This window comes from Lolium perenne, chromosome 5 (genome assembly GCF_019359855.2).
Source record: "Lolium perenne isolate Kyuss_39 chromosome 5, Kyuss_2.0, whole genome shotgun sequence".
In the NCBI taxonomy this organism is placed as follows: domain Eukaryota; kingdom Viridiplantae; phylum Streptophyta; class Magnoliopsida; order Poales; family Poaceae; genus Lolium; species Lolium perenne.
In genome coordinates, this window is record NC_067248.2 from 10,250,151 (window position 1) to 10,276,291 (window position 26,141).

The 26,141-nt window shown below is 47.6% G+C and overlaps 2 protein-coding genes and 1 long non-coding RNA gene across 3 annotated transcripts; all 3 read left to right on the forward strand.

Moving 5' to 3' along the window:
• The first annotated feature begins 2,433 nt into the window (after window positions 1–2,433).
• Window positions 2,434–6,567, forward strand: LOC139831398 (uncharacterized). The gene is made up of 3 exons (XM_071820666.1): window positions 2,434–3,627; window positions 4,909–5,853; window positions 5,920–6,567. The coding sequence occupies exons 1-3, from the start codon at window positions 2,434–2,436 to the stop codon at window positions 6,565–6,567; spliced, it is 2,787 nt and encodes a 928-aa protein (XP_071676767.1).
• Window positions 6,568–7,190: 623 nt separating this feature from the next.
• On the forward strand, window positions 7,191–15,110 carry LOC127298993 (disease resistance protein PIK5-NP-like). The gene is made up of 2 exons (XM_051328863.2): window positions 7,191–8,574; window positions 14,938–15,110. The coding sequence occupies exon 1, from the start codon at window positions 7,238–7,240 to the stop codon at window positions 8,000–8,002; it is 765 nt and encodes a 254-aa protein (XP_051184823.1). The 5' UTR covers window positions 7,191–7,237; the 3' UTR covers window positions 8,003–8,574; window positions 14,938–15,110.
• Window positions 15,111–20,896: 5,786 nt separating this feature from the next.
• LOC139831208 (uncharacterized) lies at window positions 20,897–23,193 on the forward strand. The gene is made up of 2 exons (XR_011745882.1): window positions 20,897–21,020; window positions 22,926–23,193. It is a non-coding gene; the product is annotated as an uncharacterized lncRNA (long non-coding RNA).
• Window positions 23,194–26,141: the final 2,948 nt, after the last annotated feature.

The following is a 26,141-nucleotide window of genomic DNA, read 5'->3' on the forward strand; positions in this document are numbered from 1 at the left end:
GCAATGAATGAGAGATATACTCGCCAGCAGAATCTGGACGAAACACATGAATAGGAGTGGAGAGCTGGGTACGAACCATGGCAGCAAATTTCTTATAGATAGACAAGACCTCACTACGAGAAGACATGAAATATATCCAAGTGTGATGAGAAAAATCATCTATAAAGAGAACATAGTAGCGATGACCCCCTTTCGACGGGAAGGGAGCTGGTCCCCAAACATCAGAGTGAACAGGATCAAAAGGACGCTCGGACACAGACTCACTATGAGGATACGGTAGCTGAATCTGCTTACCAAGCCGACAACCCTGACACTCCAAAGAAGCGTTTCCGGAGATAGACCCTAGAACACCACGATGAACTAAAGACGAGAGTCGAGAACCACATAAATGTCCAAGACGATGATGCCACTGCTGAAAAGAGCTAGTAGCGACGGCTACAGATGCCGGGGAACTGGCGACGGTGGCATTAGAAGGGAGACGAAGCCAGTGAAGCTCCCAGAGGCCATCATGGCGGCGGGGGCCAGCACCAAGCATAGTGCTGGTGCCACGATCCTAAACAGAACAGGAATCAAAGTCGAGAGTGATGCTACAACGAGAGTCGACGATCTGACTACCAGAAAAGAGTTGCATGTTAAGTTGAGGAACATGCGCAACAAAAGGAACATGAAACAAGGGAGTACTAAGAATGCCTCGACTAATGACTGGGTGGCGGGTACCATCGGCAGTAAGAACACGAACAGGAGGGTCGACAGGTCGAACAGAATGCAACAAGAAAGAATCAGGGGTCATATGAAAAGAAGCTCCAGTATCAAGAAGCCATGGGCCGGGGATGTACCTGGAGAAGGAGGAGGTGGTCGCTCAATGCCAGAAAACTCAGTCGCAGAACCAGCAGAACCTGTCGGTGAAGAATCCCAAGCATCAAGCAGGCATCGAAGCTGCGCTATCTCATGCGCAGAAAGGGGCACGATTGGAGAGGTCGAGGTACAATCAGGTGCCGACGAGGAGCTATCACCCACACATGCAGAGGCCGCCAAAGGTGACGACGGAGAGCAACACGCCGATGAAGACGGAGTCGACGAAAGACGGTCACAGCCGCCTGAAGAAGCCGCAAGAGTCGATGTCGAGCGGCGAGCCGACATAGACAAGGTCGGCGAAGCGCGGCCATAACCACGTGAAGAGACCGCGAAAATCGATGTAGAGCGGCAGACTGACGTAGACGAAGTCGGCGAAGGGCGGCCATAGCCGCGTGAAGAGGCCGCGAAAGTTGGTGTAGAGCAGCAAACTGATGGAGACGGAGTCGGCAAAGCGCGGCCATAACCACGTGAAGAGGCCGCGAAAGTCGATGTAGAGCGGCAGGTCGACGTAGACAAAATCGGCGAAGGGCGGCCAACCGACATACACGATGTCGATGGAGAAGCACCAAGAACCGAAGAAAGTCCGAGGGCAAGACGGGAGCAGCGGAAGAATCATCCGCAGTAAACGATAGAGCTGATATTTTTTTTTAGAGACAAGAACTAGATCGGGTCAACCCCGATCGAATCAGTAGCGACGCCCCCGCGAGCGGATTTCGGGCGGATTGGCGGGCGTGCGGACGAGGGCGGCCGATGGAGGCCGGGAGGCGCGCGCGGGGCTGGGCGGGAGCCGTACGGGCGACGGTGGCGTGGAGCGGCTTTGGCGCGCGGGGATAGCGCGGCTGGGCGGGAAAAGACGGCGTCCGGCGTACGGCGCAGTGCGGTAGGGACCACGTGCGCGGGAGATGATGGCTTCTGATGTGAGACGGAGCGGAGGCTGGCTCAGGCGAACACGCGCGACCAGGAAGTATGGGGCGGCCGGCGACTGAACTAGGAACAGCAGCCCACGAAGGGAAAAGCTCAAAAAAGAAAAAGAATAGACCGGGGCGGGTGGCGGCGAGGGAGAGACGGATGCGGCGGCCGGGCGGATCAAGCACGAGTTGCGGCGTGCGGTGGATGCCCTAAACCTGGGCTCTGATACCATGTTAGGAATAAACAACTTGTATTATCTGGGGGCCAAAGGCCACAATATATAGTACATGTACAGGTGCAAATATGCAGGAAGCCCCCTAACATATGAGAAAACTACAATATACAAATATATCCATCTAACAGTTCTCATCAGAGTAATAAACAAATAAGAAGCTCATGTTAAAGTAGTTGTCTAGCTGTACATGTATAGGTCTCTATAACTTGTATTGTATCCGGAATACACCTTTGTATAGGTGCCGGACTCCTTGTATGTCTCCCATATATAATGCCATGATGCGGCCCTTGTTAGGGTAACGCTGCCTATACGTTTGATATGGTATCAGAGCCTAGTTCTTCCAATCACATCTAGATCGCCGCCGCCGAGATCGCCGCAGACCGTCGCCCGTCGAGTTCGCCTCGGTTCTTCGTCGCCGCAAGCTTGCAGGCGTCATGTCGTCCTCAGCGTCTTCCTCTTCATCGACAGGCGCGGCGGCTCTCAACATTGCCATCTCGGAGAAGCTGACCCGGGATAATTTCCTTCTGTGGCAAACTCAGGTTCTCCCTGAGATTCGTGGAGCCCAGCTATTTGGGTTCCTGGATGGTTCTTCGGCGGAGCCAGAGAAGATGATCAAGGCCAAAGACAGCGATGGGGTTGAGGTGACGATTCCCAATCCCGAACACACGCGCTGGGTTGCGCATGACCAAACCGTTCTAAGGTTTCTGGTCAGGAATATGGCAAAGGAAGTCCTCACGCAGATGGTTGGACTCACAACGTCCGCAGCGGTCTGGAAAGCTGTGGTGGAGATGTTTGCAGCCCAATCTCAGTCCAGAGTGGTGCATCTCCGAACCAAGCTCAATCAATGTCGCAAGGAAGACAAGACTGGACAGGCGTACCTGGATGAGATCAAGGGTCTCTCCGATGAGATGGCTGCTACCGGTAAACCTATGGATACCGTGGATGTAATCTCCTACATCCTTGCTGGACTCGACAACGAGTATGATGGATTTGTTGCTGTCATCAATGCCTTGCTTAAGGCACAGAAAGATGTGAGTTTGAGTGATGTTTACACACAGTTTATGACATATGAGTCTCGGATGGAGGCTCGAACAACTGGTGATGGAGCTTCTGTCAATGCCGCGACTCGTGGTGGTCGCAATGGTGGCCGAGGACGCGGACACTACCAGGATCAGTATCGCGATCAGGAGCAGTACCAGTATCGCGATCAGGAGCAGTACCAGTATCGTGATCAGCGCGGTGGATATGATCAGCGCAATAACAGTTACCGTGGTGGGTACAGAGGTGGCCGTGGCAATGGCGGTGGCCGCAACCCACAGGGAAATCGCTCCTTTGGAGGAGGAGGACGAAGCGATGAAATCTGTCAAGTGTGTGGCAAACAGGGACATACTGCCTTGAACTGCTGGAAGAGGTTTCAGAAAAACTACAGGGGTCCTGACAAATCGGCAGGTGCAGCCTATGGTTCTGGCTCATATGGCGTTGACACCAATTGGTACAGCGACACTGGGGCGACTGACCATGTCAGTAGTGAGCTAGAAAAACTGCATGTGAGGGATCGTTACAATGGCAATGAGCAGATACACACGGCTAGTGGTGCAGGTATGGACATACGTCACATTGGTCATTCTGTATTTCATACCCCTAATCATGATTTGCATCTCAAAAACATTCTACATGTTCCAGAAGCCACAAAGAGTCTCTTATCCACTAGTCATCTAGCCACAGATAATCATGCTTTTGTTGAGTATTGGCCTAATTCTTTCTTTGTTAAGGACCAGGACACGAGCGAAATTCTTCTTCAAGGTAACTGCGTTGGAGGTCTCTACCCAATGCCGAAGCCATCATCATCTCTTCCTGGTCGGCAAGCTCATGGAGTCACCAAGTCCTCCTCTTCGTTCTGGCATAAGCGTCTAGGTCATCCAGCTTCAAGTGTAGTTCATCAAATTCTTCGAGATAGTAATATTCCGTTTAGTGAGTCTAAGGAATTAGTTTGTGATGCCTGTCAAAAGGCTAAGAGTCATCAGTTACCATACCCTAAGTCTTCAAGTGTGTCTACTTTTCCTCTTGAACTTGTATTTTCTGATGTCTGGGGTCCTGCCCCGGCTTCTGTTGGAAGATATAAATATTATGTTAGTTTCATTGATGATTATAGCAAGTTCACCTGGATATATCTCTTGAAAAATAAATCTGATGTGTTTCAGAAATTTCGTGATTTTCAGCAGCTTGTTGAGCGACACTTTGATAAGAAAATTATTTCTATGCAAACTGACTGGGGTGGTGAGTATCAAAAGTTGAATTCTTTCTTTCAGCAAGTAGGAATCTCTCACCTTGTGTCTTGTCCCCATGCTCATCAGCAGAATGGCCCAGCTGAGCGTAAACATCGACATATTGTTGAGGTTGGTTTGTCTCTTCTTGCCAATGCATCTATGCCACTTAAATTTTGGGATGAGGCTTTTCTTACGGCGGTTTATCTCATCAATCGGCTTCCTAGTAAAGTCATCCAATCTCATACACCTCTTGAGCGCCTCTTTGGTCATAAAGCGGACTACACTTTTCTACGGATTTTCGGCTGTGCTTGTTGGCCAAATCTTCGCCCATACAATAGGCGAAAGCTCGAGTTTCGCTCCAAGCAATGTGCTTTTCTTGGATATAGTAATCAGCACAAAGGCTACAAATGTCTTGACATATCTTCTGGTCGGGTGTATATTTCTCGCAATGTTGTGTTTGATGAGTCTGTTTTTCCGTTTGCCTCTCTTCACTCCAATGCCGGTGCACAACTAAAATCAGAAATTCTTCTTCTACCAACCTCTTTGCAACCTATTCATATGCATGATCATGAGGGGAATGATATACAGTTTAATGCTGACGCTAATCCTGCTAACCCTGTTCCTGCTGAGTCTATTGTACAGGAATCAGTGCAAAATTCTGTTTCAGGGGACTCTTTTGGTGATTTTTCTACTTCTGGCACGAACTCCAATGAAGATTCTGCCCAATCATTGGGCTCAGGCGGATCGCCCTCGGGATCGGCGACGCAATCAGTGTCGGATCGTCCCCCGCCAGCGCCAGGCGTGGCCCCGTCCCAGGTGGCGGCCTCCCGTTCGTCTGCTCCATCCGCGGCTGGACCACGCGCGGAGAATTTCCCGCCCGATGTCCCCTCTACCGGATCTTCTGTGGCCACCAGCACGGACACACGGTCGTCTACAGGATCGTCTGCGGCTGGTTTGTCCGGATCACCTGTCTCCTCTGGATCGTCTGCGGATGCTGCGCCTGTTGCTCCTGCTGTTTCTGCTCCCAGTCGTCCGCATACACGGCTTCAGAGTGGTATTTCTCAGCCAAAAATTGTTACTGATGGTCGCGTTCGGTATGATCGTGTTCGTTTTGCGAATTATAGCAGTACTGGCGAACCAGATGGCGTTCGTGAAGCTCTTGCGGATCCTAAGTGGAAGGCTGCAATGGATGAGGAGTATATGGCGTTGAAAAGCAATCGCACTTGGCACTTGGTTCCATCTGGTGCTGGTAAGAATGTCATTGATTGTAAATGGGTCTATAAAGTAAAGCGTCGGGCTGATGGATCAGTTGATCGATATAAGGCGCATCTAGTTGCTAAAGGTTTTAAGCAGCGATATGGCATTGACTACGAGGACACTTTTAGCCCTGTGGTGAAGGCGCCGACTATTCGTTTGGTGCTCTCCATTGCGGTGTCTCGTAATTGGCACCTTCGACAACTAGATGTGAAGAACGCGTTTCTCCATGGTGTTCTGGAAGAAGAGGTCTACATGCGGCAGCCTCCTGGTTATGAAGAGAAGTTGGGATATATTTGCAAATTGGACAAGGCTCTATATGGGTTGAAGCAGGCACCTTGAGCTTGGTATTCTCGTCTCAGTTCCAAGCTTCATTGTCTTGGTTTTTCTGCTTCAAAGGCTGATACTTCTCTGTTTTTCTACAACAAAGGGGGAGTGTCTATATTTATGTTGATCTATGTGGATGATATTGTTGTTGCTAGTTCATCAGAGAAGGCTGTTGATGCTCTCCTTCATGATCTTGGTCTTGCCTTTGCTTTGAAGGATTTGGGGCCGTTGCATTATTTTCTGGGTATTGAGGTGCATAAAGTACATGATGGTATTGTTCTCTCGCAAGAAAAATATGCAAATAATTTGCTTAATCGTGTAAACATGAAGATCTGCAAGCATGTTGATACTCCCTTATCAGTGTATGAAAAACTGTCTGTGGTTGATGGTGAGCTATTGAGTAGTGAAGATTCTACTCGTTACAGAAGTATTGTGGGTGCATTGCAGTACATTACTTTGACAAGACCTGATATTGCTTTCTCTGTTAATAAGGTCTGTCAGTTTCTTCATGCACCAACTACTGTTCACTGGACAGCCGTGAAGGGCATATTGAGATATCTTCGAGGTACTACAGCTCTTGGCTTGCGGTTGAGTAAGTCATTGTCTACTTCTGTCAGTGCTTTCTCGGATGCTGACTGGGCTGGGTGTCCTGATGACAGAAGATCTACAGACGGTTTTGCTGTGTTTTTTGGGGTCCAATTTGATCTCATGGAGTGCTAGAAAACATGCTACAGTGTCTAGGTCAAGCACTGAAGCTGAGTACAAGGCACTGGCCAATGCTACAGCTGAAGTTATATGGGTGCAAAGTTTGCTTGCTGAATTGGGTGTGTCACAGGATCGAGTGGCATGTTTATGGTGTGATAATATTGGAGCTACATACCTTTCTGCTAATTCAGTGTTTCATGCTCGGACTAAACACATTGAAGTGGATTATCACTTTGTTCGTGAGAGGGTGGCTCGGAGACTTTTGGACATACGATTTATTCCTTCTGGAGATCAGGTGGCTAATGATTTTACCAAGTCACTGTCTGTGTCGCAGCTAGCAACGTTTCGACGCAATCTTAACTTAGATAAGTTATGATTGAGGGGGAGTGTTAAAGTAGTTGTCCAGCTGTACATGTATAGGTCTCTGTAACTTGTATTGTATCCGGAATACACCTTTGTATAGGTGCCGGACTCCTTGTATGTCTCCCATATATAATGCCATGATGCGGCCCTTGTTAGGGTAACGCTGCCTATACGTTTGATAGCTCAAACTGGCTTTGATCCCAATCGTGACAACTAGTTTAAAATACGAATATGGGTAAACCAAGCAATCGGAAGAAATACGTTCGTGGCTCAAGCCTAGACACAACTCACAACATACAACACATCCTCGCCGAGAGAAGACATGGAGAGCTCGCCGGGAAGCTGCTGGCGGGGAAAGTCTCGTCTTCACTGGGAAGACATGGAGGACTCTCCTGTGACTGCTGCCACGGGGTCCTTGGGGCCTGTCATCGCCAAGCTTTCTGCTCTGCTGGGCAGTGAGTACAAGATTCGGTGGCGTACTCGGAGGGACGTCAAGTTCATCATGTCTAAGCTCAAGCCCGTGCATTCCATCCTCTGGAACATATGGGAGAGGGAGGAGCTGGATGCTGCATCAAAGGCGTTGAAGATGGAGGCATTGGATCTTGCCGACGATGTGGACGACGCTATCGTCGACTTCATCCTCAGATTGGAGCGTAACCTCAGCAACAAGCGGCTCGTACAGACCAAGATTAAAGCAAGCCCTTTCCACGATTTCAAGAAACGATCTAGTGATGTGTCAAGGAGGTGTCGCACCAAGTGGAAGAAGGCTCTCTCAAGTTCATTGTCATGGGGAAAATTAGCCACCACCGACTCCGGTCCTGCAAAGCCTCGAGCTCCGTTTCTCCGCAAGGATGCATCAGAGCTCGTGGGTATGGCTGGACCAAGGGATGAGCTCATCCAACACCTCGTCGGCGAAGGCGAGACAACACCGGTGGGTATGGCCAGACCAATGGATGAGCTAAAAAATGCATTCATTTATGGGTCGACCGGTATGGGCAAAACAACGCTCGCCGACCTAGTGTATGAGGCGATTGGAAGTAAGTTCCAGTCTCAGGCTTTTGTGTCAGTCACTCCAGTCAGGTGGTAACACGAGAGGGGTTCTCGCTGGAATCTTTTATCTCTAAACAGAAAGCCTCCACTAGCAGATTTTCCTGGTTTGTGGTGAAGCCACGTCACCCCAATTTCCTTTACCACGTCCGCAAAGCTTTGTGCCGCCTTCATTTCCGTCTCTTCAGACCGAACTGGGCTGTAAGACAGACTTGGAACTGACATGGGCCAAAGACATGGGCTCCGTTGGTGGACTCCCGAATGGGCTACAAATCCTTCCGTCCGCTGGCAAACTTCATGGTCGACCGCTACGTTCGTCCTAAATCAGCAGGCTATTTTCTAAAAAAAAAAGGAAGCAACTGCTGAAACTATGTTCGTCTTCCTCCGCCGCCGCCAGAGTCCGTCCTCCTTCCCCACTAATGTGGCACTGCGAGTTAGTGCTCATCAAACACCTGATAAATCCGAGCATTAAACGAGTGAAAACTGCACAATGGAGCTCAACCGTCGCCGCCGTTGCCTCCAGCTTAAAAAGTAGATCATGATGCCATCCGCATCCACAGCAATCACGGCAGACTGCTCGAGCCGCCACAACGCCTAGCGGCCTCCGCGTTGGTACCTAACCGCTCCCAATCCTAATTGCTACTATAATTTCTTACAATCCCTAAATCACCCTATATCTGTTGGATAATTAGGCACAATTTCCATGATTAATTCCAGAATATAAAACATGATGGCAGCAACTAGTAACATGTGAAACTCAAACATACTAGATGCATTAATCAACATGAGTAGCAGCAGCGCAAACGGTACAACATCCATCGCTAAGCAGATCGAGATATGTCGCACGTACCGATCTGGTGGAGGTGGCGGTGGAGGTGTAGCAGATGATGTAACGTTGTTGATGACAACGTTGTTGACGACGGGGACGACGAGTCGAAGTAGACGGCATTGAAGACGACGGTAGGCAGCACCGCCCGACTTGGACGGAAGGCGACCCATGATGAAGAGCTTGAGCAGTCGCGCAGAGCGCTTCCCAAAAACCTAATTCGCCCTCTCCCGTACAGGATCGCAAGGACGAGTGGTTCCGGAGACCTGCTCTCCCGTTCGCCGATGCACGTCGGCGAGCGGGATGGAGTAGGCTACGATGGCGGCACAAGCAGAGAGAGGTGGAAACCCTAACTCGTGTATTCAGTATCTTTCTGCGGTAGCCGGGCAAGAGATTATATAGGCTCGGGAAACCCTAGGCAACGTGGGCCTCGCCCACGTCGCACGAACGTTTCGAGTCGGTTACAGATAAAGTCTCGGCTCGAGGCTCAATCCACTCACCACGAGCGCAGCGCGCGTGTCGAGTCGAGTCGAGTCGAGTCGAGACGAGCGAGCGAGGAGGAGGAGGAGGAGCGCGCGCGTGTAGCACTCCTATTCTCACTCACTTACTAGTGGTGGAACAACCCACCTTATAAGGTGGTCTAACTTCCCCCCAACTTTCCATGTGGGACTAAACTTCCCACCTCTTGCCACTCCCTAGTGAGCTGCCACCAACTTGGGCTCAAACTCACAAGGCTTCCACTATGTGGGCTTTGAGATTTATAGGAAAATCTAAAATCTAGTATGGGCCACTAAGTGTATGCCCAATATTTCAACAATCCCCCACCAGATCTCAAATCCCCATTTAGAGATTTACCAATACTCGCTGCTTGTTTATATACCAGTGTTTCAGCGGAGACTGTTAAGTTGAACTTCCGCCTAGAACCTTAAGCTACATCCATTCACACTTGAACAATGGACTAAGCCTTGAATTGCAAGTTTTGCGTGAACAGGGTTTCACTCAAAGTCATGACCAGTACATGGCTGCCAGTAGCCTACCCCGCGGGTGAAGCATATGCGTCATACTTCGTGGTATCTTCATGAGTTTACTAGAGATCACCCAAAATCTCATAGATTGCAACGTTTAACAATCGGACTCATATAGGTGTGTTATTTAAAGAATGCTCTGTAGGACAGCATCTTTGCTAATATAGCCAACATAAACACATTAAGGCTTGTTGCCAACCTGCCTTACAACAATTGAGAGTTGTGCATCTTCACATAGAGAGGGTTACATAATACTCTCCTCAATTAAACCACTAGTTTGTTCTTCCCAGGTCCTAATTCACGGGATCTCCGATCACAAAGGTTGGGTTACCACTATGGCGTAACATCAACGGGTCTCAAATCCATCTCCCTCGATGCACTTTCTATCACATTACGTGATAGTCCCTTTGTAAAGGGATCTGCCAGGTTTTTGTCTGTTTGAATATATGTAACAGTTATTACTCCGGAATTTCGCAATTTCCTGACAGACTTCAAACGTCTCTTGACGTGTCTTGATGACTTCGCGTTATCCTTAGAATTGTTCACTTTGACAATTACAGTTTGATTGTCACAATTCAAAAGGATTGCCGGAACAGGTTTTTCAACCACAGGCAAGTCCATCAAGAGCTCACGCAATCATTCTGATTCAACAGTGGTTGTGTCTAAAGCAGTAAGTTCTGCTTCCATAGTTGACCTCGTCAATATGGTTTGCTTGCAAGATCTCCATGATACTGCGCCACCTCCAAAGGTAAATACATACCCACTTGTGGCATACAGATCAACTACATCTGAGATCCAATTCGAATCACTATATCCTTCAAGCACAGCTGGGTGCCCTGAATAGTGAATCCCATAACTCATTGTACCACATAGGTAGCGCATGACCCTATCAAGTTCATGCCAATGATCAGTACCCGGGTTTGACATGAACCTACTCAACTTGCTAACAGCAAAAGAGATGTCGGGTCTAGTCGCGCTAGCTAAGTACATGAGTGAGCCAACGATCTGAGAATATCTCAATTGATCTATGGAAATCCTACGGTTCTTGCGTAGTGTCACACTGGGATCATAAGGTGTTGGAGAAGACTTGCTATCAATATAGCCGAACCGGCTCAAAATCTTCTCAACATAATGGGATTGCGTTAGAGTAATCCCACTCTGGTTCTTAATCAGCTTGATGTTCAGAATCACATCAGCTTCTCCCAGATCTTTCATATCAAAACTCTTTGACAAGAAATACTTGACCTCGTGTATTACTCTCATGTTTGTACCAAAGATCAGAATATCATCCACATACAAACATAGTATAACACCTTCGCCCCCACCATAGCGATAGTAAACACACTTGTCAGCCTCATTGACAACAAAGCCTACAGAAGTTAAAGTTCTATCAAACTTCTCATGCCATTGCTTAGGTGCTTGTTTCAGGCCATATAAAGATTTCAGCAACTTGCACACCTTTCTTTCTTCACCTTTTACTACAAACCCATCAGGCTGATCCATATAGATTTCCTCTTCCAACTCTCCATTAAGGAAAGCTGTCTTTACGTCCATTTGATGAACGATAAGACCATAGGAGGCAGCCATGGATAGTAGTACTCGAATGGTGGTAATTCTAGCGACAGGTGAATAGGTGTCGAAGTAATCTTCGCCTTCTCTCTGTGTGTAGCCTTTCGCTACAAGCCGCGCCTTGTACTTTTCAATAGTACCATCAGGTCTTAGCTTCTTCTTGAACACCCATTTGCAGCCCACAGGCTTGCATCCATGGGGTCGTTCTGATAGCTCCCAAGTTCCATTAGAAAGGATCGAGTCCATCTCGTTATGGAAAACTTCTTTCCAGTCATCTGCATCTGGAGATGCATATGCCTCTGCAATGGACGTGGGAGTATCATCCACAAGGTACACAATGAAATCATCACCAAAAGATTTTTCAATCCTTCATCTCTTGCTCCGTTTAGGAGCTTCATTGTCATCCTTCTCAGTAACATTCTCATGTGATTGTTCAAAATACTCATTAGATGTACTGGACTCAGGAATTATCTCAGTAGAAATTCTAGCAATGCTATGCATATCTTTCGTAGGAAACATATTCTCAAAAAATGTTGCATCACGAGATTCCATAATAGTATCAACATGCATATCAGGTACCTCGGATTGAACTACTAAAAATCTATATCCTACACTCCGAGGAGCATAACCTAGAAAGATACAATCCACTGTCTTTGGTCCAAGTTTGCGCTTCTTAGTAATTGGAATATTGACTTTCGCCAAACATCCCCATGTGCGCAAATACGAAAGTGATGGTTTTCTCCCAGCCCACTCCTCGTAAGGGGTTTTATCTTTATTCTTGTTAGGAACTCTATTCAGGACATGACATGAAGTCAATAAAGCCTCCCCCCACCATGCTTTTGATAAACCAGCAGTGGCTAACATGGAATTCACCAAGTCAGTCAGCGTGCGGTTTTTCCTCTCGGCAACCCCGTTTGATTGGGGTGAATAGGGAGGCGTCCTCTCATGAATAATGCCATGTTCCTCACAGAATTCATCAAAGATTTTAGGAAAATATTCGCCACCACGATCCGACCTAAGACGCTTGATCTTTCTCTCTAGTTGATCTTCAACTTCAGTCTTATAAATTTTAAAGTAGTCTAAAGCTTCATCTTTAGTTCGCAACAAATAAACATAGCAAAATCTAGTCGCATCATCAATCAATGTCATGAAATATCTCTTTCCACCTTTTGTCAACACACAATTCATCTCGCATAGATCAGAATGTATGAGTTCTAGAGGTGCCAAGTTTCTCTCCTCGGCCGCCTTGTGAGGCTTCCGAGGTTGCTTTGATTGCACACAACTATGGCACTTAGAACCTTTGGCAATGGTGCAATTCGGAATTAAACTTAAACTGGATAGCCGTGACATTAAACCAAAATTAATGTGACATAAACGAGAATGCCAAACACTGGTATCATCACTAACATTGCCACATATATGGTTCACAGACTTATTACTGAAATCAGAAAGCGAAAAGCGGAACAAGCCTCCGCACTCATAGCCTTTACCAATAAATTGTCCAAACTTGGAAACAACTACTTTATTTGACTCTAAAACAACCTTAAACCCATCTCTGCATAGAAGGGAGCCGCTCACGAGATTCTTGTTCATAGTAGGGACATGCTGCACGTTCCTCAGCTGCACGATCTTCCCCGAAGTGAACTTCAGATCTACCGTGCCAACACCACGAACAGAAGCATGTGACCCATTCCCCATCAAGACGGAAGAATCCCGAGCGACCTGGTAAGAAGTGAACATGGATATGTCAGCACACACATGAACATTAGCACCTGTATCAATCCACCAACATGGAGATTGAAATACCGAAAGAACAGTAAAGAGATTACCGTACCCATCAGCATTGCTAGCGGTCACCGTGTTGACTTGCCTCGCCTTTTTCTTGCGGTCTGCCCTCTCTGGACAGTCCTTAGAAAAGTGGCCAGTCTCTCCACATGTAAAGCAGCTCAGATCTGCTTTGTTTATCATCTTCTTCTTCTTGAAGGTTGTAGTCTTCATAGGCTTATTGAAGGAGGGCTTGTTATTCCCTTTGTTCTTGCTGTAGGGTTTCTTCTGCACCATGTTGGCGCTAGACTGACCCTCTCCTTTCTCAGTATTATCCTTAGCCCGAGCTTTCTCCTCAACATCAAGAGATGCTATCAGATTTTCAACTGATATCTCCTGTCTCTTGTGTTTGAGAGTTGTGGCAAATTTCCTCCATGAAGGGGGCAACTTAGCGATGATGCATCCAGCCACAAACTTGTCAGGTAAGGCACACTTAAGGAGTTCAAGCTCTTTCGCAATGCACTGTATCTCATAAGCTTGTTCGACTACAGAACGGTTGTTAACCATCCTGATGTCATGGAAGCTCTCCATGATGTACAGTTCACTGCCTGCATCGGTTGCACCGAACTTAGCATTCAGTGCATCCCAGAGCTCTTTACCATCTGTTATGTGCATGTACACATCACACAGACGATCAGCAAGAATACTTAGAACGCATCCGACGAAGAGATTATTGTTTTCCTTGAACTTGTTCTGATCTTGGTCAGATATAGTTCCTTCAGGTAAACCATCAGTAACTTCGAACACTTTCAGATGAGTAAGCCAGAGCATGGCCTTATACTGCTACCTCTTAAAGTGCACACCGGTAAACTTATCCGGCCTCAGTGCATCAGAAAAACCAGCGATTGTTAACTCAGGAAATTACCTACAATTAGGTTTTTGGATTGTTGGATAATTAGGCACAATTTCCATGATTAATTCCAGAATATAAAACATGATGGCAGCAACTAGTAACATGTGAAACTCAAACATACTAGATGCATTAATCAACATGAGTAGCAGCAGCGCAAATGGTACACGTTGTTGATGACAATGTTGTTGACGACGGGGACGACGGGTCGAAGTAGATGGCTGTAGGCAGCACCGCCCGACTTGGACGGAAGGCGACCCGTGATGAAGAGCTTGAGCAGTCGCGCAGAGCGCTTCCCAAAAACCTAATTCGCCCTCTCCCGTATAGGATCGCAAGGACGAGTGGTTCTGGAGACCTGCTCTCCCGTTCGCCGATGCACGTCAGCGAGCGGGATGGAGTAGGCTACGATGGCGGCACAAGCAGAGAGAGGTGGAAACCCTAACTCGTGTATTCAGTATCTTTCTGTGGTAGCCGGGCAAGAGATTATATAGGCTCGGGAAACCCTAGGCAACGTGGGAAAGTCTCGGCTCGAGGCTCAATCCACTCACCACGAGCGCGGCGCGCGAGTCGAGTCGAGTCGAGTCGAGTCGAGTCGAGCGAGCGAGGAGGAGGAGGAGCGCGCGCGTGTAGCACTCTTATTCTCACTCACTTACTAGTGGTGGAACAACCCACCTTATAAGGTGGTCTAACTTCCTCCCAACTTTCCATGTGGGACTAAACTTCCCACCTCTTGCCACTCCATAGTGAGCTGCCACCAACTTGGGCTCAAACTCACAAAGCTTCCACTATATGGGCTTTGAGATTTATAGAAAAATCTGAAATCTAGTATGGGCCACTAAGTGTAGGCCCAATATTTCAACAATATCTTCCCTATCTGGCAGGTTGATCTCCGGCTGGGAAAACGCTCGGCGTTCTACACCTGCACACCAGCACACGATACTATTGGATTTTGTCTACTGCTACCTGAGGCTCTCAGGTTTTCTTTGGATTTCATGGCTTCTCAATTTGATTGCTGTATATTCTTTCCATTCATTGACTTCTCGGTCTGCAAACCATCATCGACGGACAGTGCACATCACATTCTTCAATCGGTAAGCATACTCTAATCTCCTCCTCTTAAATTAGCTCGAGGTATATTCTGCACAACTCTTGAACTTTTTCGCGCTACTATGCTAAATTTTGTGATGTATGGACTGAGTTTTTCAGATAAAGCTACGATAGAATGATGCCGAATTTTTATAAGATTATGCCTTCCCCTGCCGTGCTCCCACTATTCACCTCCATTCTCCCATGATCGCCAGGCAAGTGAAGTGCAGCAAGCCAACAACTGCACACTAGTGGAAAACAGGGCTTCCGTGGGAGTCTTTTGTCGCGGGCGCGCCTGCACCCGCGACAAATGGCCTGGCCACGTCGCCCCGAAACCATGTGGAGCGGGCAGGGCCTTTTGTCGCGCCCTTTTGTCGCGGGCCGTATTACGACCCGCGACAAAAGGGGTCTGAGGGCTGGCGCCTCCTGTCGGCACCCCTTTTGTCGCGGGTCGTAATACGGCCCGCGACAAAAGGGCCATGCCTATATATATATAGAAGCAGCCAGCCACCCCCACCTCATTTTTTCCTTGGTGGTGAAGGTGGAGGTGTATGCTAGCTCATTTTTTCTACATGTGCACAAGAGGTGTTTGATGGAATGCTTGTGAGAGGGATGCCACTTGGTTTTATTTGATAAGATTTCTCCTCTTTTTGATCCTAAAAGGTTAGCAACTATTTTCTCGACTATATATATATGCATAGTCCGTACAATACTAATTTTAGCAAGGTGATTGCATCTGATACATATATAATTGTACTTATGATGCAGATGAGTCATCCATGGATGTACGGTAACCGATGTGCTCCCGCTTTCAGAGAGGGCGTGAATTCTTTCCTGCTTGTGGCCGAGGCCAACAAGTCGAAGCAAGGTTTTATGTGCTGTCCATGTCTAAAATGTAAGAACGAGAAGGATTACTCTTGCTCAAGAGACATTAAGAGCCACCTGCTTCGGTTTGGATTCATGTTCAGCTATAATGTTTGGACCAAGCACGGAGAAGAAGGGGTTATGATGGAAGACGGCGATGAAGAAGAAGATAATGATGACAAGTACCGATCTATGTTCTCTGAATGCTTTGATACCGCAATGGACGACAATGAAGAAGAAGGAGGTGAAGAACAGGCATCAGATGATCCTGTTGATGATGATCTTCGTCGGGCCATTTCTGATGCAAGAAGAGACTGTGGCACGGATAAGGAGAGGTTACAGTTCGACAAGATGTTAGAGGACCACCACAAATTATTGTACCCAGGTTGTGAAGATGGTCATAGAAAGCTGGGTAGCATATTGGAATTTCTGAAATGGAAGGCAGAGGTCGGTGTGACTGACTCTGGATTTGAGAAATTGATGATAATATTAAAGAAGCTGTTTCCAAGAAATAATGAATTGCCCGTCAGTACATATGAAGCAAAGAAGCTTGTCTGCCCTCTAGGATTAGATGTGCAGAAGATACATGCATGCATTAATGACTGTATCCTCTACCGCGGTGAGAAGTACGAGAATTTGAATAAATGTCCGATATGTGGTGCATTGCGGTCCGATATTCATTTTCATTCAGTTCATGTTCGTTTTCATTGCATATATATACTCATTATATCTTATGTGTTCTCTTATGCAGACTGAAGATCAGTGAATGCAAAAGTAATAATATTATCAATGTTGGGTTTATTGACCTAGATAAAATACATGTTGAAACGGTGAAGCATAAACACGAAGAAACGGGGGGAAACCTACTAAGGTTTTTGGGGGAGCAATATTTCTGTGATTCAATATTGTTTCCTTACAACTACGAGTGAGAGTCTTAATGATCTTTTATGCACATTCAATTTTTCTTACTCGATGTTAAGTGTAATTCCTGACGTATATGCATAACATGTGCAGCTTCCACTGGATTCTACTAGACATTCAACCTGATAAGGGAATAGTTGAAGTAAAAGACCCACTGAGTAGAGGCGTGGACGGGTTCCAGGACTTGCAGAAGTTGCTCCAAGTGTAATTTCCTTCATCGCCGCGCTTTATCTTTCGTGAGATATCAATTAATTTTCCACTCATTCAATCATTCTTTTGCCTGGCAGGGCTTGGCAAGCTTTGAAGAATCATCATAAGGAGATTAACTTTGCAAAGAAGCTAACATTTACTCCTGTACCGTGCCCCCAGCAGCCACAAGGGACGAATCTATGTGGATACTACGTTTGCGAGTCCATTCACATGTTAACCACTGAGAAGCAGAACAAAAATAAATTCGACGTAAGCAATAACATTCACAACTTTATTTATTATCATCAATATTTCGTTATCAAGACTGATATAGTCATACTCATCTCATTTTCGTATATAGGTCGACTTCATGCGGGACAGACTCCAACCAAAGGAACACGCACTAGGAATCGCGGAGGAATTGGTGGGACTTTTGGTTAGAGAAGTAATAAATAACAAAGGCTTGTTTAGTCCAAATAGATGCTCTACCTCCAAATAGACGGTCGTTAGTACCGCTTGTCGATCGTGAGCTCCATGTATATATGTAGGGAATCTACGAATATGTGTAAGGGGAATCGACTTTTGCTTCCAATATTTGTTTGATCGATCTATATATATATAATGAATGAGCGTGTACAACTTCTAGTAGCGTACAAATATATGCAACTTTTATTTTCGAACGAAAAAAATGAAATAACAGGCGGTCGGTGGCGGGGGAGGGGTGCTGCACCCCTCAAACCCTAAAGCAGCAGCGTTGTGCGCGCGCCACGTAGAGGGCCTTTTGTCGCGGGTGGTAATACGGCCCGCGACAAAAGGGCCTGTGCCCTGCGCGCCCCGCGGCTGCCACGTGGTGGACCTTATGTCGCGGGTCGTAAGAGACCCGGGACAAAAGGTGGACCCTTTTGTCGCGCCTCTCTTGTCGCGGCTGGCCGCCCGCGACAAAAGGCGTTAACCACCCGGATCAAATGGCCTGTTTTCCACTAGTGGCATGATCTTCAAATCTCCGTAATGGATTTCCAATGAAGTTGTGTCACATCGTCAAGAAAAAAATATGCCCAACAAGCTGAGGTACTGCTTTGCCTGATGTTTCAGTCTCCCTACTGGATCTCTTTAGCATCGTCTCGCAGCTATCGATTTCAACTTTCAGATAACAGAGAAACCAGCTAGGTAATAATTCTAGGTGGAGATGACTAAGCTTTGACTTCCCTCTGTTCTGCGATTTTCTTCAAAAAAGTATTGCACTCAACAGCAAGAGCAACTAACGATGCATTCAGTGGACCACATATTCCAACTTTCAAGTCCACCAGGGCTCATATGCGCTGTATTATACATTGCCTCGGCCATAAATATTCTTCATGTTAGATCATATTGATGGCGTTTATTGAAAATGTTTCTTTATATCACTATCAAATAGGCTGCAGCTCTTTGTGGCATGAGATATGCTTCAAGTTACCACCTATAAGGACTAGGCGCAGCTTTGGATCTTTATTCCAAAAAAATAAGGAGCCAGTTGAGAGTCGCCAGTACAGCTTTGCATGAATTATTTTATAGTTCGGTTAACTTCAGTTTACAACTTTTATAGGCTGATGAGTTGTTGCCTCACTGCTCAATTACAACATGCATACGTAAATTGTTTATTTAATTCAGTACATCAAGTCTGTATGAGTATATGCAAGTTATGTTTGGAGTTACACATTTTTCTTTAAAGGTTAATAACATCATTTTTGTCTTCTCGATATATGCTTACCATTTGACCATCTGATTTTGCTCTTATGTTTAGTAAGCTTCTCCTACTAATTCTCAACCTTTCAACAATTTGTCCTAACGGAGGCATAGAGCAATGCAAGGAGACTACGATGATGTTCATGTATAAATAATGCAAGGTGTTCATCTTGAATAATCATTTATGCATTAGCAACATTATTTTTCATATGGATGTATCAACTATTTATCTGTTTCTTCAATTATACGGTGCAAGAAATTGCAGAAGTAATGCTTGATATTCTTGACCAAATAGTAATGCCAATTTTCGAATGAATAGTGTCATCCCCCCCTTTTTTTTTCCTTATAAACTATAAACTATAACTCTTAAATTTCGGTGTTTATGTGGAAAAACCTTATAATATGTGCCACAGTTTGGTTTGTACATACTTATCGAGAGGACCGTATTCATAGCCTCTCACATACACCAAATAAATATTGTTTCTTCTATTTCTCTTATTTATTTTGCTTAATACACTGGTCTATGTATACTATCTAATGTTGGGTAAATTGGTTTTATGCCACTCTCTATTCCACAGATTGCACATATGCCATTACAAAAATTTGACTTGAGGATATGCCACTCTAACTATCCAATACTTTTACTTATGCCATTTTTCTGCAATACATAAATGTATACTGTGTGCTGTACGTAGGATACTGTATACAGACTTTTTTTTTAAACAGAGCTCGGTCAATTTGGAGGCCAACCACCCCGTTCGTGACCCAAATTGTGCCCGCTCGTCCCCAAATTGTGCCTGCTCGTCCCGCCCCCGACGAAACCTAAAGGAAGTGGAGGAGTGGAGGGCGGCAAGGCTGGCCGGCGGCAGTGGAAGGCGCCGCCGAACTCCGCCCGGGAGCCCCGCCGCCGACCTCCGCCTGCAAGCTGCGCCGTCGACCTCCGCCCGGGAGCCCCGCCGCCGACCTCCGCCTGCGAGCTGCGCCGTCGACCTCCGCCCGGGAGCTGCGCCGCCGACCTCCGCCTGCGAGCCGCGCCGCCGACCTGCGCCCGGGAGCCGCGCCGCCGACCTCCGCCTGCGAGCCGCGCCGCCAACCTGCGCCCGGGAGCCGCGCGCCGGAGCCGCGCCGCCGACCCGCGCCCCAGAGCCGCGGCCAGCGCTGCTGCTGTGTGGGGCGGCGCCGCTCGTCGTCCCCTGCACTCGCTCGCCGCTCGCCCAGCCGCACGCCCAGCACAGGCCCGCCTCTGGCCCGTGTGCAGGATTTCAGTTCTGATTGCTAATTTGTGACAAATTGAGGGAAAGTGCTGCTTAATTTTTCTGTATTTGTTGTTGAAGTTTCTGGACAGAACTTCGCACCTCAGTTTGCTGGACCATATCTGCCCAGAAATGACTCGAATTATAACAGTACAATCCTATTGATGTTTATGATTTTCTGTATTTTTTTCAGATTTTTCTGAGAAGATTTTTTTCGGCCAAAATTTGACAAATTTCAAACAGAAAATGTTTGTTTAACGATGCAAATCTGCCCAGAAATTGCTCAAAATGGAACAATAGACTCGTTTTAATGGTTTTGATTTTCTGAAATTTTTCCAGATTTTTCTGAGAAGTTTGAATTTTTTCCAAAATTTGAATTTTTTGAATTTTTCGGGTGCCCAGACCTGAAAGTGCTACCTTCCTTTTGAAACCAGGGCTATTATGGTAAATACTACCGTATACACTGAAATACATATAATTCTTGAACAGTTATCCTTTGAGGTGTACAAAGTGGCATGGATGAAGGTATTGGATAGTTAGAGTGGCATATCCTCAAGTCAAATTTTTGTAATGGCATATGTGCAATCTGTGGAATAGAGAGTGGCATAAAACCAATTTCAGTTCTAATGTTTAGCAAATATGCCGCAGCAATGCGCGGGGTATTATCTAGTTATCCAACAAGTAGCGCCCAATCGATGAGATGTTCCAACGTAGATGCTTCAGTGCCAACTAGTGGCACACTAGTATTAGCCGCTACTTGTTGGATAACTAGATAATACCCCGCGCATTGCTGCGGCATAGCAATGCGCGGGGTATTATCTAGTTATCCAACAAGTAGCGGCTAATACTAGTGTGCCACTAGTTGGCACTGAAGCATCTACGTTGGAACATCTCATCGACATCATATCGAATTTCCTCAAGGACAAAAGGTGTGCTGATTATCTTTTCAACCAGACTATCATTATCTTTTCAGCTACATACTATTTGTGTGCCCTGTGAGGGTCAGGGTTGCAGGTTTACTTATGTTTGAGAAAGATGATTTTATAATCAATTTATTGGACACGCCTAGGTGTTTTAGTGTGTAGGCGTGTAGCTCTAGTTGTCCACGATAACATTTACCATCCTAAAGTGATAATTCACCTATGAAACTATATGTTAACTTCTAAGCTCAAAAATAGCAACCAAAAATAAGATGTAGTTTCAAGTCTGGATAACTCACGTGTTACATGTGGTAACTTTTGGGTTCAAAAAATAAGTTGCTCCCTCCGATCAAAATTAATTGACTTTATTTTGTCTTGATACGGATGTATCTAGATGTGCTTACATCCATATCTAGATAAAAGAAAACAATTAATTTAGACTAGAGGGAGTACCGAAACATATCAATATGAGGATTAGTTTCAAAGATCCCATAGTGACTAGTGAACGGTTCCTTAATCAGATAAACGATTTGAGACCTACAAAATATTTTAAATTAGAGACTAAAGTGTTCCCAGTTTGTCATTGGCCACCACACTCACGTGCCTCTGCTTATGTCTGTTTTCCATTGCTGGCCAGCGCTCGCATGGGCATGGCTCGCTCGCTCGGCTGGTTGTCAAAATGGTTCGCTATCTGAACGTTAGGTGTGTATCACCGTTCTTTATTAACTGTCATGAGCTTCTTTTAGAAAAATGAAAATTGTTATGCGTATCAATGCATTGATAAGAAAGGGAGTTATTACAAGCCTAAGTTCAAATGAGCACCCCACCATAAACCACAAACTTGTAGAGCTAAGCGCCTCCTGAGATCAGGGTGGTAGGCCGACCGCTCCAACATCCGCGCCAGCGGGCCGCTGGTCGAATTGAGTCCATGAGGCTGGCAATGTTAGGCTATAGGTTGTAAAACACCACCGCACCATGACGCTTCTAAATCCACTAAGACATGGGCATGACAAGCGTGGTGTTATTAAGGCCATATATAATGGGGTTATGTTAACTTACTATTAGAGCTGCCACGTAGGATTTTTGCTGAGTTGGGAGGTGAGAAAATAGAGAAAGAGACGCCCGCCTTTTCTTAGTCAAGGGATGATCCTTAGAAAAAAGAGAAGGCACGCTGCACCATTGTATCACATGTCTTTCCTTATCAACATGATTTTCTACCAAAATATAATTAGCTCTTATTAATTATAAGAGATGACAATAAGAGATAATGCATTGTACATGTTATAGCTATAACCTTTCTCTAGATCATGTGGATGGCTAAGGGCATGTACAATCGTAGAGAAGGCATGCCTTCTCTTACCCCGCCACATCAGTTAGAGAAGGCAATAGATATGAGTTATACAATGCATTATCTCTTATAGCCATCTCTAGCAATTAATATTAATGTGTAAATTTTGGTTGCAAATTTGTTGCTAAGGGAAGATATATGTGATATAATGGAGAAAATAGTCTTCCCTCATTTTCTAAGAGATGATCTCTTAGCTAAGGGAAGGCAAAAATCTGATGTGGCATCTCCAAGAGAAGGCTGACATCACCCCATTGTACATACCCTAAGAAAAGACGTTCATGTCTACCATTATACATGCCTAAGTAGCAGTCAATGGGTAAATTTCGGAATGTAGTTCTTGGTCTTTTTAAAAAAGGCTCCAGGCTCCCGGCAGTTCGTGGCATAAAAGAAATTTGGGATGATAATGCAGTATAACCTGCCTCACACATTCTCATGCAGTCAATTGATTAGTGAAAATCCAGGTGCAAATTGTAAACAAGAGGAACTCCACATGGAGCGTGTCAAACTTTGCTAAGATTGCGTGCCGAATTAATCAAACTAACAATCTCCTGTTTGGAAATTGGTAGGTACCTAGTCATAATCGATGATATATGGAGTTGGAGAGAATGGGATATTATCATGAAGTCTCTTCCAATGAATAATTTGGGCAGTAGAATTGTGGGGAACAACTCGTACTAGGGTGTTACTCTTGGGATGTTACAGGTGGGGAGAAGGAAACACCACATGAGTCTTGATCTCTTTGAACTTCTCGGATTTATTTTAATTATTGTAATGCACTACTCTATTTACTATGTTTGAATTTCATTGGATAATTTAATTTCTTTGGTTGAATAATTTTATTTGGGTGAATTGTTTTTCAGAAATATGAATTTTGTTGTGATAGAATTTCTTAAAGAAGACACAACTACCAAATATTTTGAATTTGAGGTCGGCCATCTAGGGGCGTGCCGCCGTGGATATTCACCCCTAAAATGACGGTTGCATGTGCCAGCGTTGTTGCCCGACAACATTACATGGGCGCCGGTGGTGATTCTCTTAGCACCTAGTACAGTCGGCAAAGCTCCTCGATTATTTTTGAAGAACATAAATCTCTTGCCTTTGGTTGCCGAGAGGCCGCCCTTTACGCACTTGGGAAAATATAGACTATAACTTTACTTATCGAGATAATCACAACTCTTTGTTTCGATAATAACACATCTAACCAGTGTACTACTGATTTAAGCTAGGCACACACACAATAGTAGTAGATAATTTAAAAATTATTATTTAAGTGGTACATCTTCATAGGAGATCGAGTAGCAAAGCCACGCCGTCGATTGAGGTCTTAGGCCGATCAGTGGATGCACGCGAGGTTAGGGATTCGAGGTTTCCCGCAGATTTCGAGGATAACATTGACCTTGTTGGCGACATCGATGTTGGCACGAGCATTGAACTGCAAGAAGGTGTTGCAAAGGCAAGTCGCGGCATTGACAACCGGCTTCCCACGGATCTGTCGGCAGCAGAGCTCTCTACCGACCATGCCCATCCTTCCTAGGCTGATGTCGATGCACACTCCAAATGTAGCTATATCTCCCAGCGTGCACTGCCCGAAGCCACCGACCGGTGGAGGTGGCGATACTGCCCGTGGAGGAGGCCATATTGCCCATGGCGGTGGCAATGCTACTAGTGGAGGTGGCGATGCTGCCCGTGGTGGGGGAGATGATACCGGTGGAGGTGGTGATGCTGCATGTGGAGGTGGCGATGCTGCCAATGGCGGTGGAGATGCTGCCGGTGGTGGGGGAGATGCTACCGTTGGAGGTGGCGATGCTTTCGGTGGCGGGGGAGATGCTGCCGGTGGAGGTGGCGATGCTGCAGGTGGAGGTGGCGATGATGCCGGTGGAGGTGGTGAAGCTGCCGGTGGCGGGGGCGATGCGGCCGGTGGAGGTGGCGATGCAGCCGGTGGCGGTGGAGATGCTACCGGTGGAGGTGGCGATGCTGAAGGTGGCGGGGGAGATGCTACTGGTGGAGGTGGTGACCTTACAGGTGGAGGTGGAGATGCTGCCGGCGGCGGGGGAGATGCTATCGGTGGAGGTGGTGATGCTTTCGGTGGCGGGAAAGATGCTACCGGTGGAGGTGGCGATGCTTTCGGTGGCGGGGGAGATGGTGCCAGTGGAGGTGGCGATGCTGCGGGTGGAGGTGGCGATGATGCCGGTGGAGGTGGTGAAGGTGCCGGTGGCGGCGGAGATGCTACCGGTGGAGGCGGAGATGCTACCGGTGGAGGTGGCGATGCTGCAGGTGGAGGTGGCGATGATGCCGGTGGCGGGGGAGATGTTTTTGGTGGAGGTGGTGATGCTACCGGTGGAGGTGGCGAGGCTAACGGTGGAGGTGGTGATGCTACCGGTGGAGGTGGCGATGCTTTCGGTGGTGGGGGAGATGCTACCGGTGGAGGTGGCGATGCTTTCGGTGGTGGGGGAGATGCTGCCGGTGGAGGTGGTGATGCTGCAGGTGGAGGTGGCGATGATGCCGGTGGAGGTGGTGAAGCTGCCGGTGGTGGGGGCGATGCGGCCGGTGGAGGTGGCGATGCAGACGGTGGTGGTGGAGATGCTGCCGGTGGCGGTGGAGATGCTACCGGTGGAGGTGGCGATGTTGAAGGTGGCGGGGGAGATGCTACCGGTGGAGGTGGTGACCTTATAGGTGGAGGTGGCGATGCTGCCGGCGGCGGGGGAGATGCTACCGTTGGAGGTGGCGATGTTACAGGTGGAGGCGGCGATGATCCTGGTGGAGGTGGAGATGCTACCGGTGGAGGTGGCGATGCTGCCGGTGGCGGGGGCGATGCGGAAGGTGGCGGTGGTGATGAAGACGGTGGCGGCGGAGATGCTACCGGTGGCAATGGAGATGCTACCGGTGGAGGTGGCGATGCTACTGGTGGCGGGGGAGATGTTGTCGGTGGAGGTGGCGATGATACCGGTGGAGGTGGCGAGGCTACCGGTGGAGGTGGCGATGCTACCGGTGGAGGTGGCGATGCTTTCGGTGGCGGGGGAGATGCTACAGTTGGAGGTGGCGATGCTTTCGGTGGCGGGGGAGATGTTGTCGGTGGAGGTGGCGATGCTGCAGGTGGAGGTGGCGATGATGCGGGTGGAAGTGGTGAAGCTGCCGGTGGCGGCGGAGATGCGGCCGGTGGAGGTGGTGATGCTGCAGGTGGAGGTGGCGATACTGCCGGTGGCGGGGGAGATGTTTTTGGCGGAGGTGGTGATGCTACCGGTGGAGGTGGTGAGGCTACCGGTGGAGGTGGCGATGCTACCGGTGGAGGTGGTGATGCTTTCGGTGGTGGGGGAGATGCTACCGGTGGAGGTGGCGATGCTTTTGGTGGCGGGGGAGATGCTGCAGGTGGAGGTGGCGATGATGCGGGTGGAGGTGGTGAAGCTGCCGGTGGCGGGGGCGATGCGGTCGGTGGAGGTGGCGATGCAGACGGTGGTGGTGGCGATGCTGCCGGTGGCGGTGGAGATGCTACCGGTGGAGGTGGTGATGCTTTCGGTGGCGGGGGAGATGCTACCGGTGGAGGTGGCGATGTTTTCGGTGGTGGGGGAGATGCTACGGGTGGAGGTGGCGATGCTTTCGGTGGCGGGGCAGATGCTGCCGGTGGAGGTGGCGATGCTGCAGGTGGAGGTGGCGATGATGCGGGTGGAGGTGGTGAAGCTACCGGTGGCGGTGGAGATGCTACCGGTGGAGGTGGCGATGCGGCAGGTGGAGGTGGCGATGCTGCCGGTGGCGGGGGAGATGTTTTCGGTGGAGGTGGTGATGCT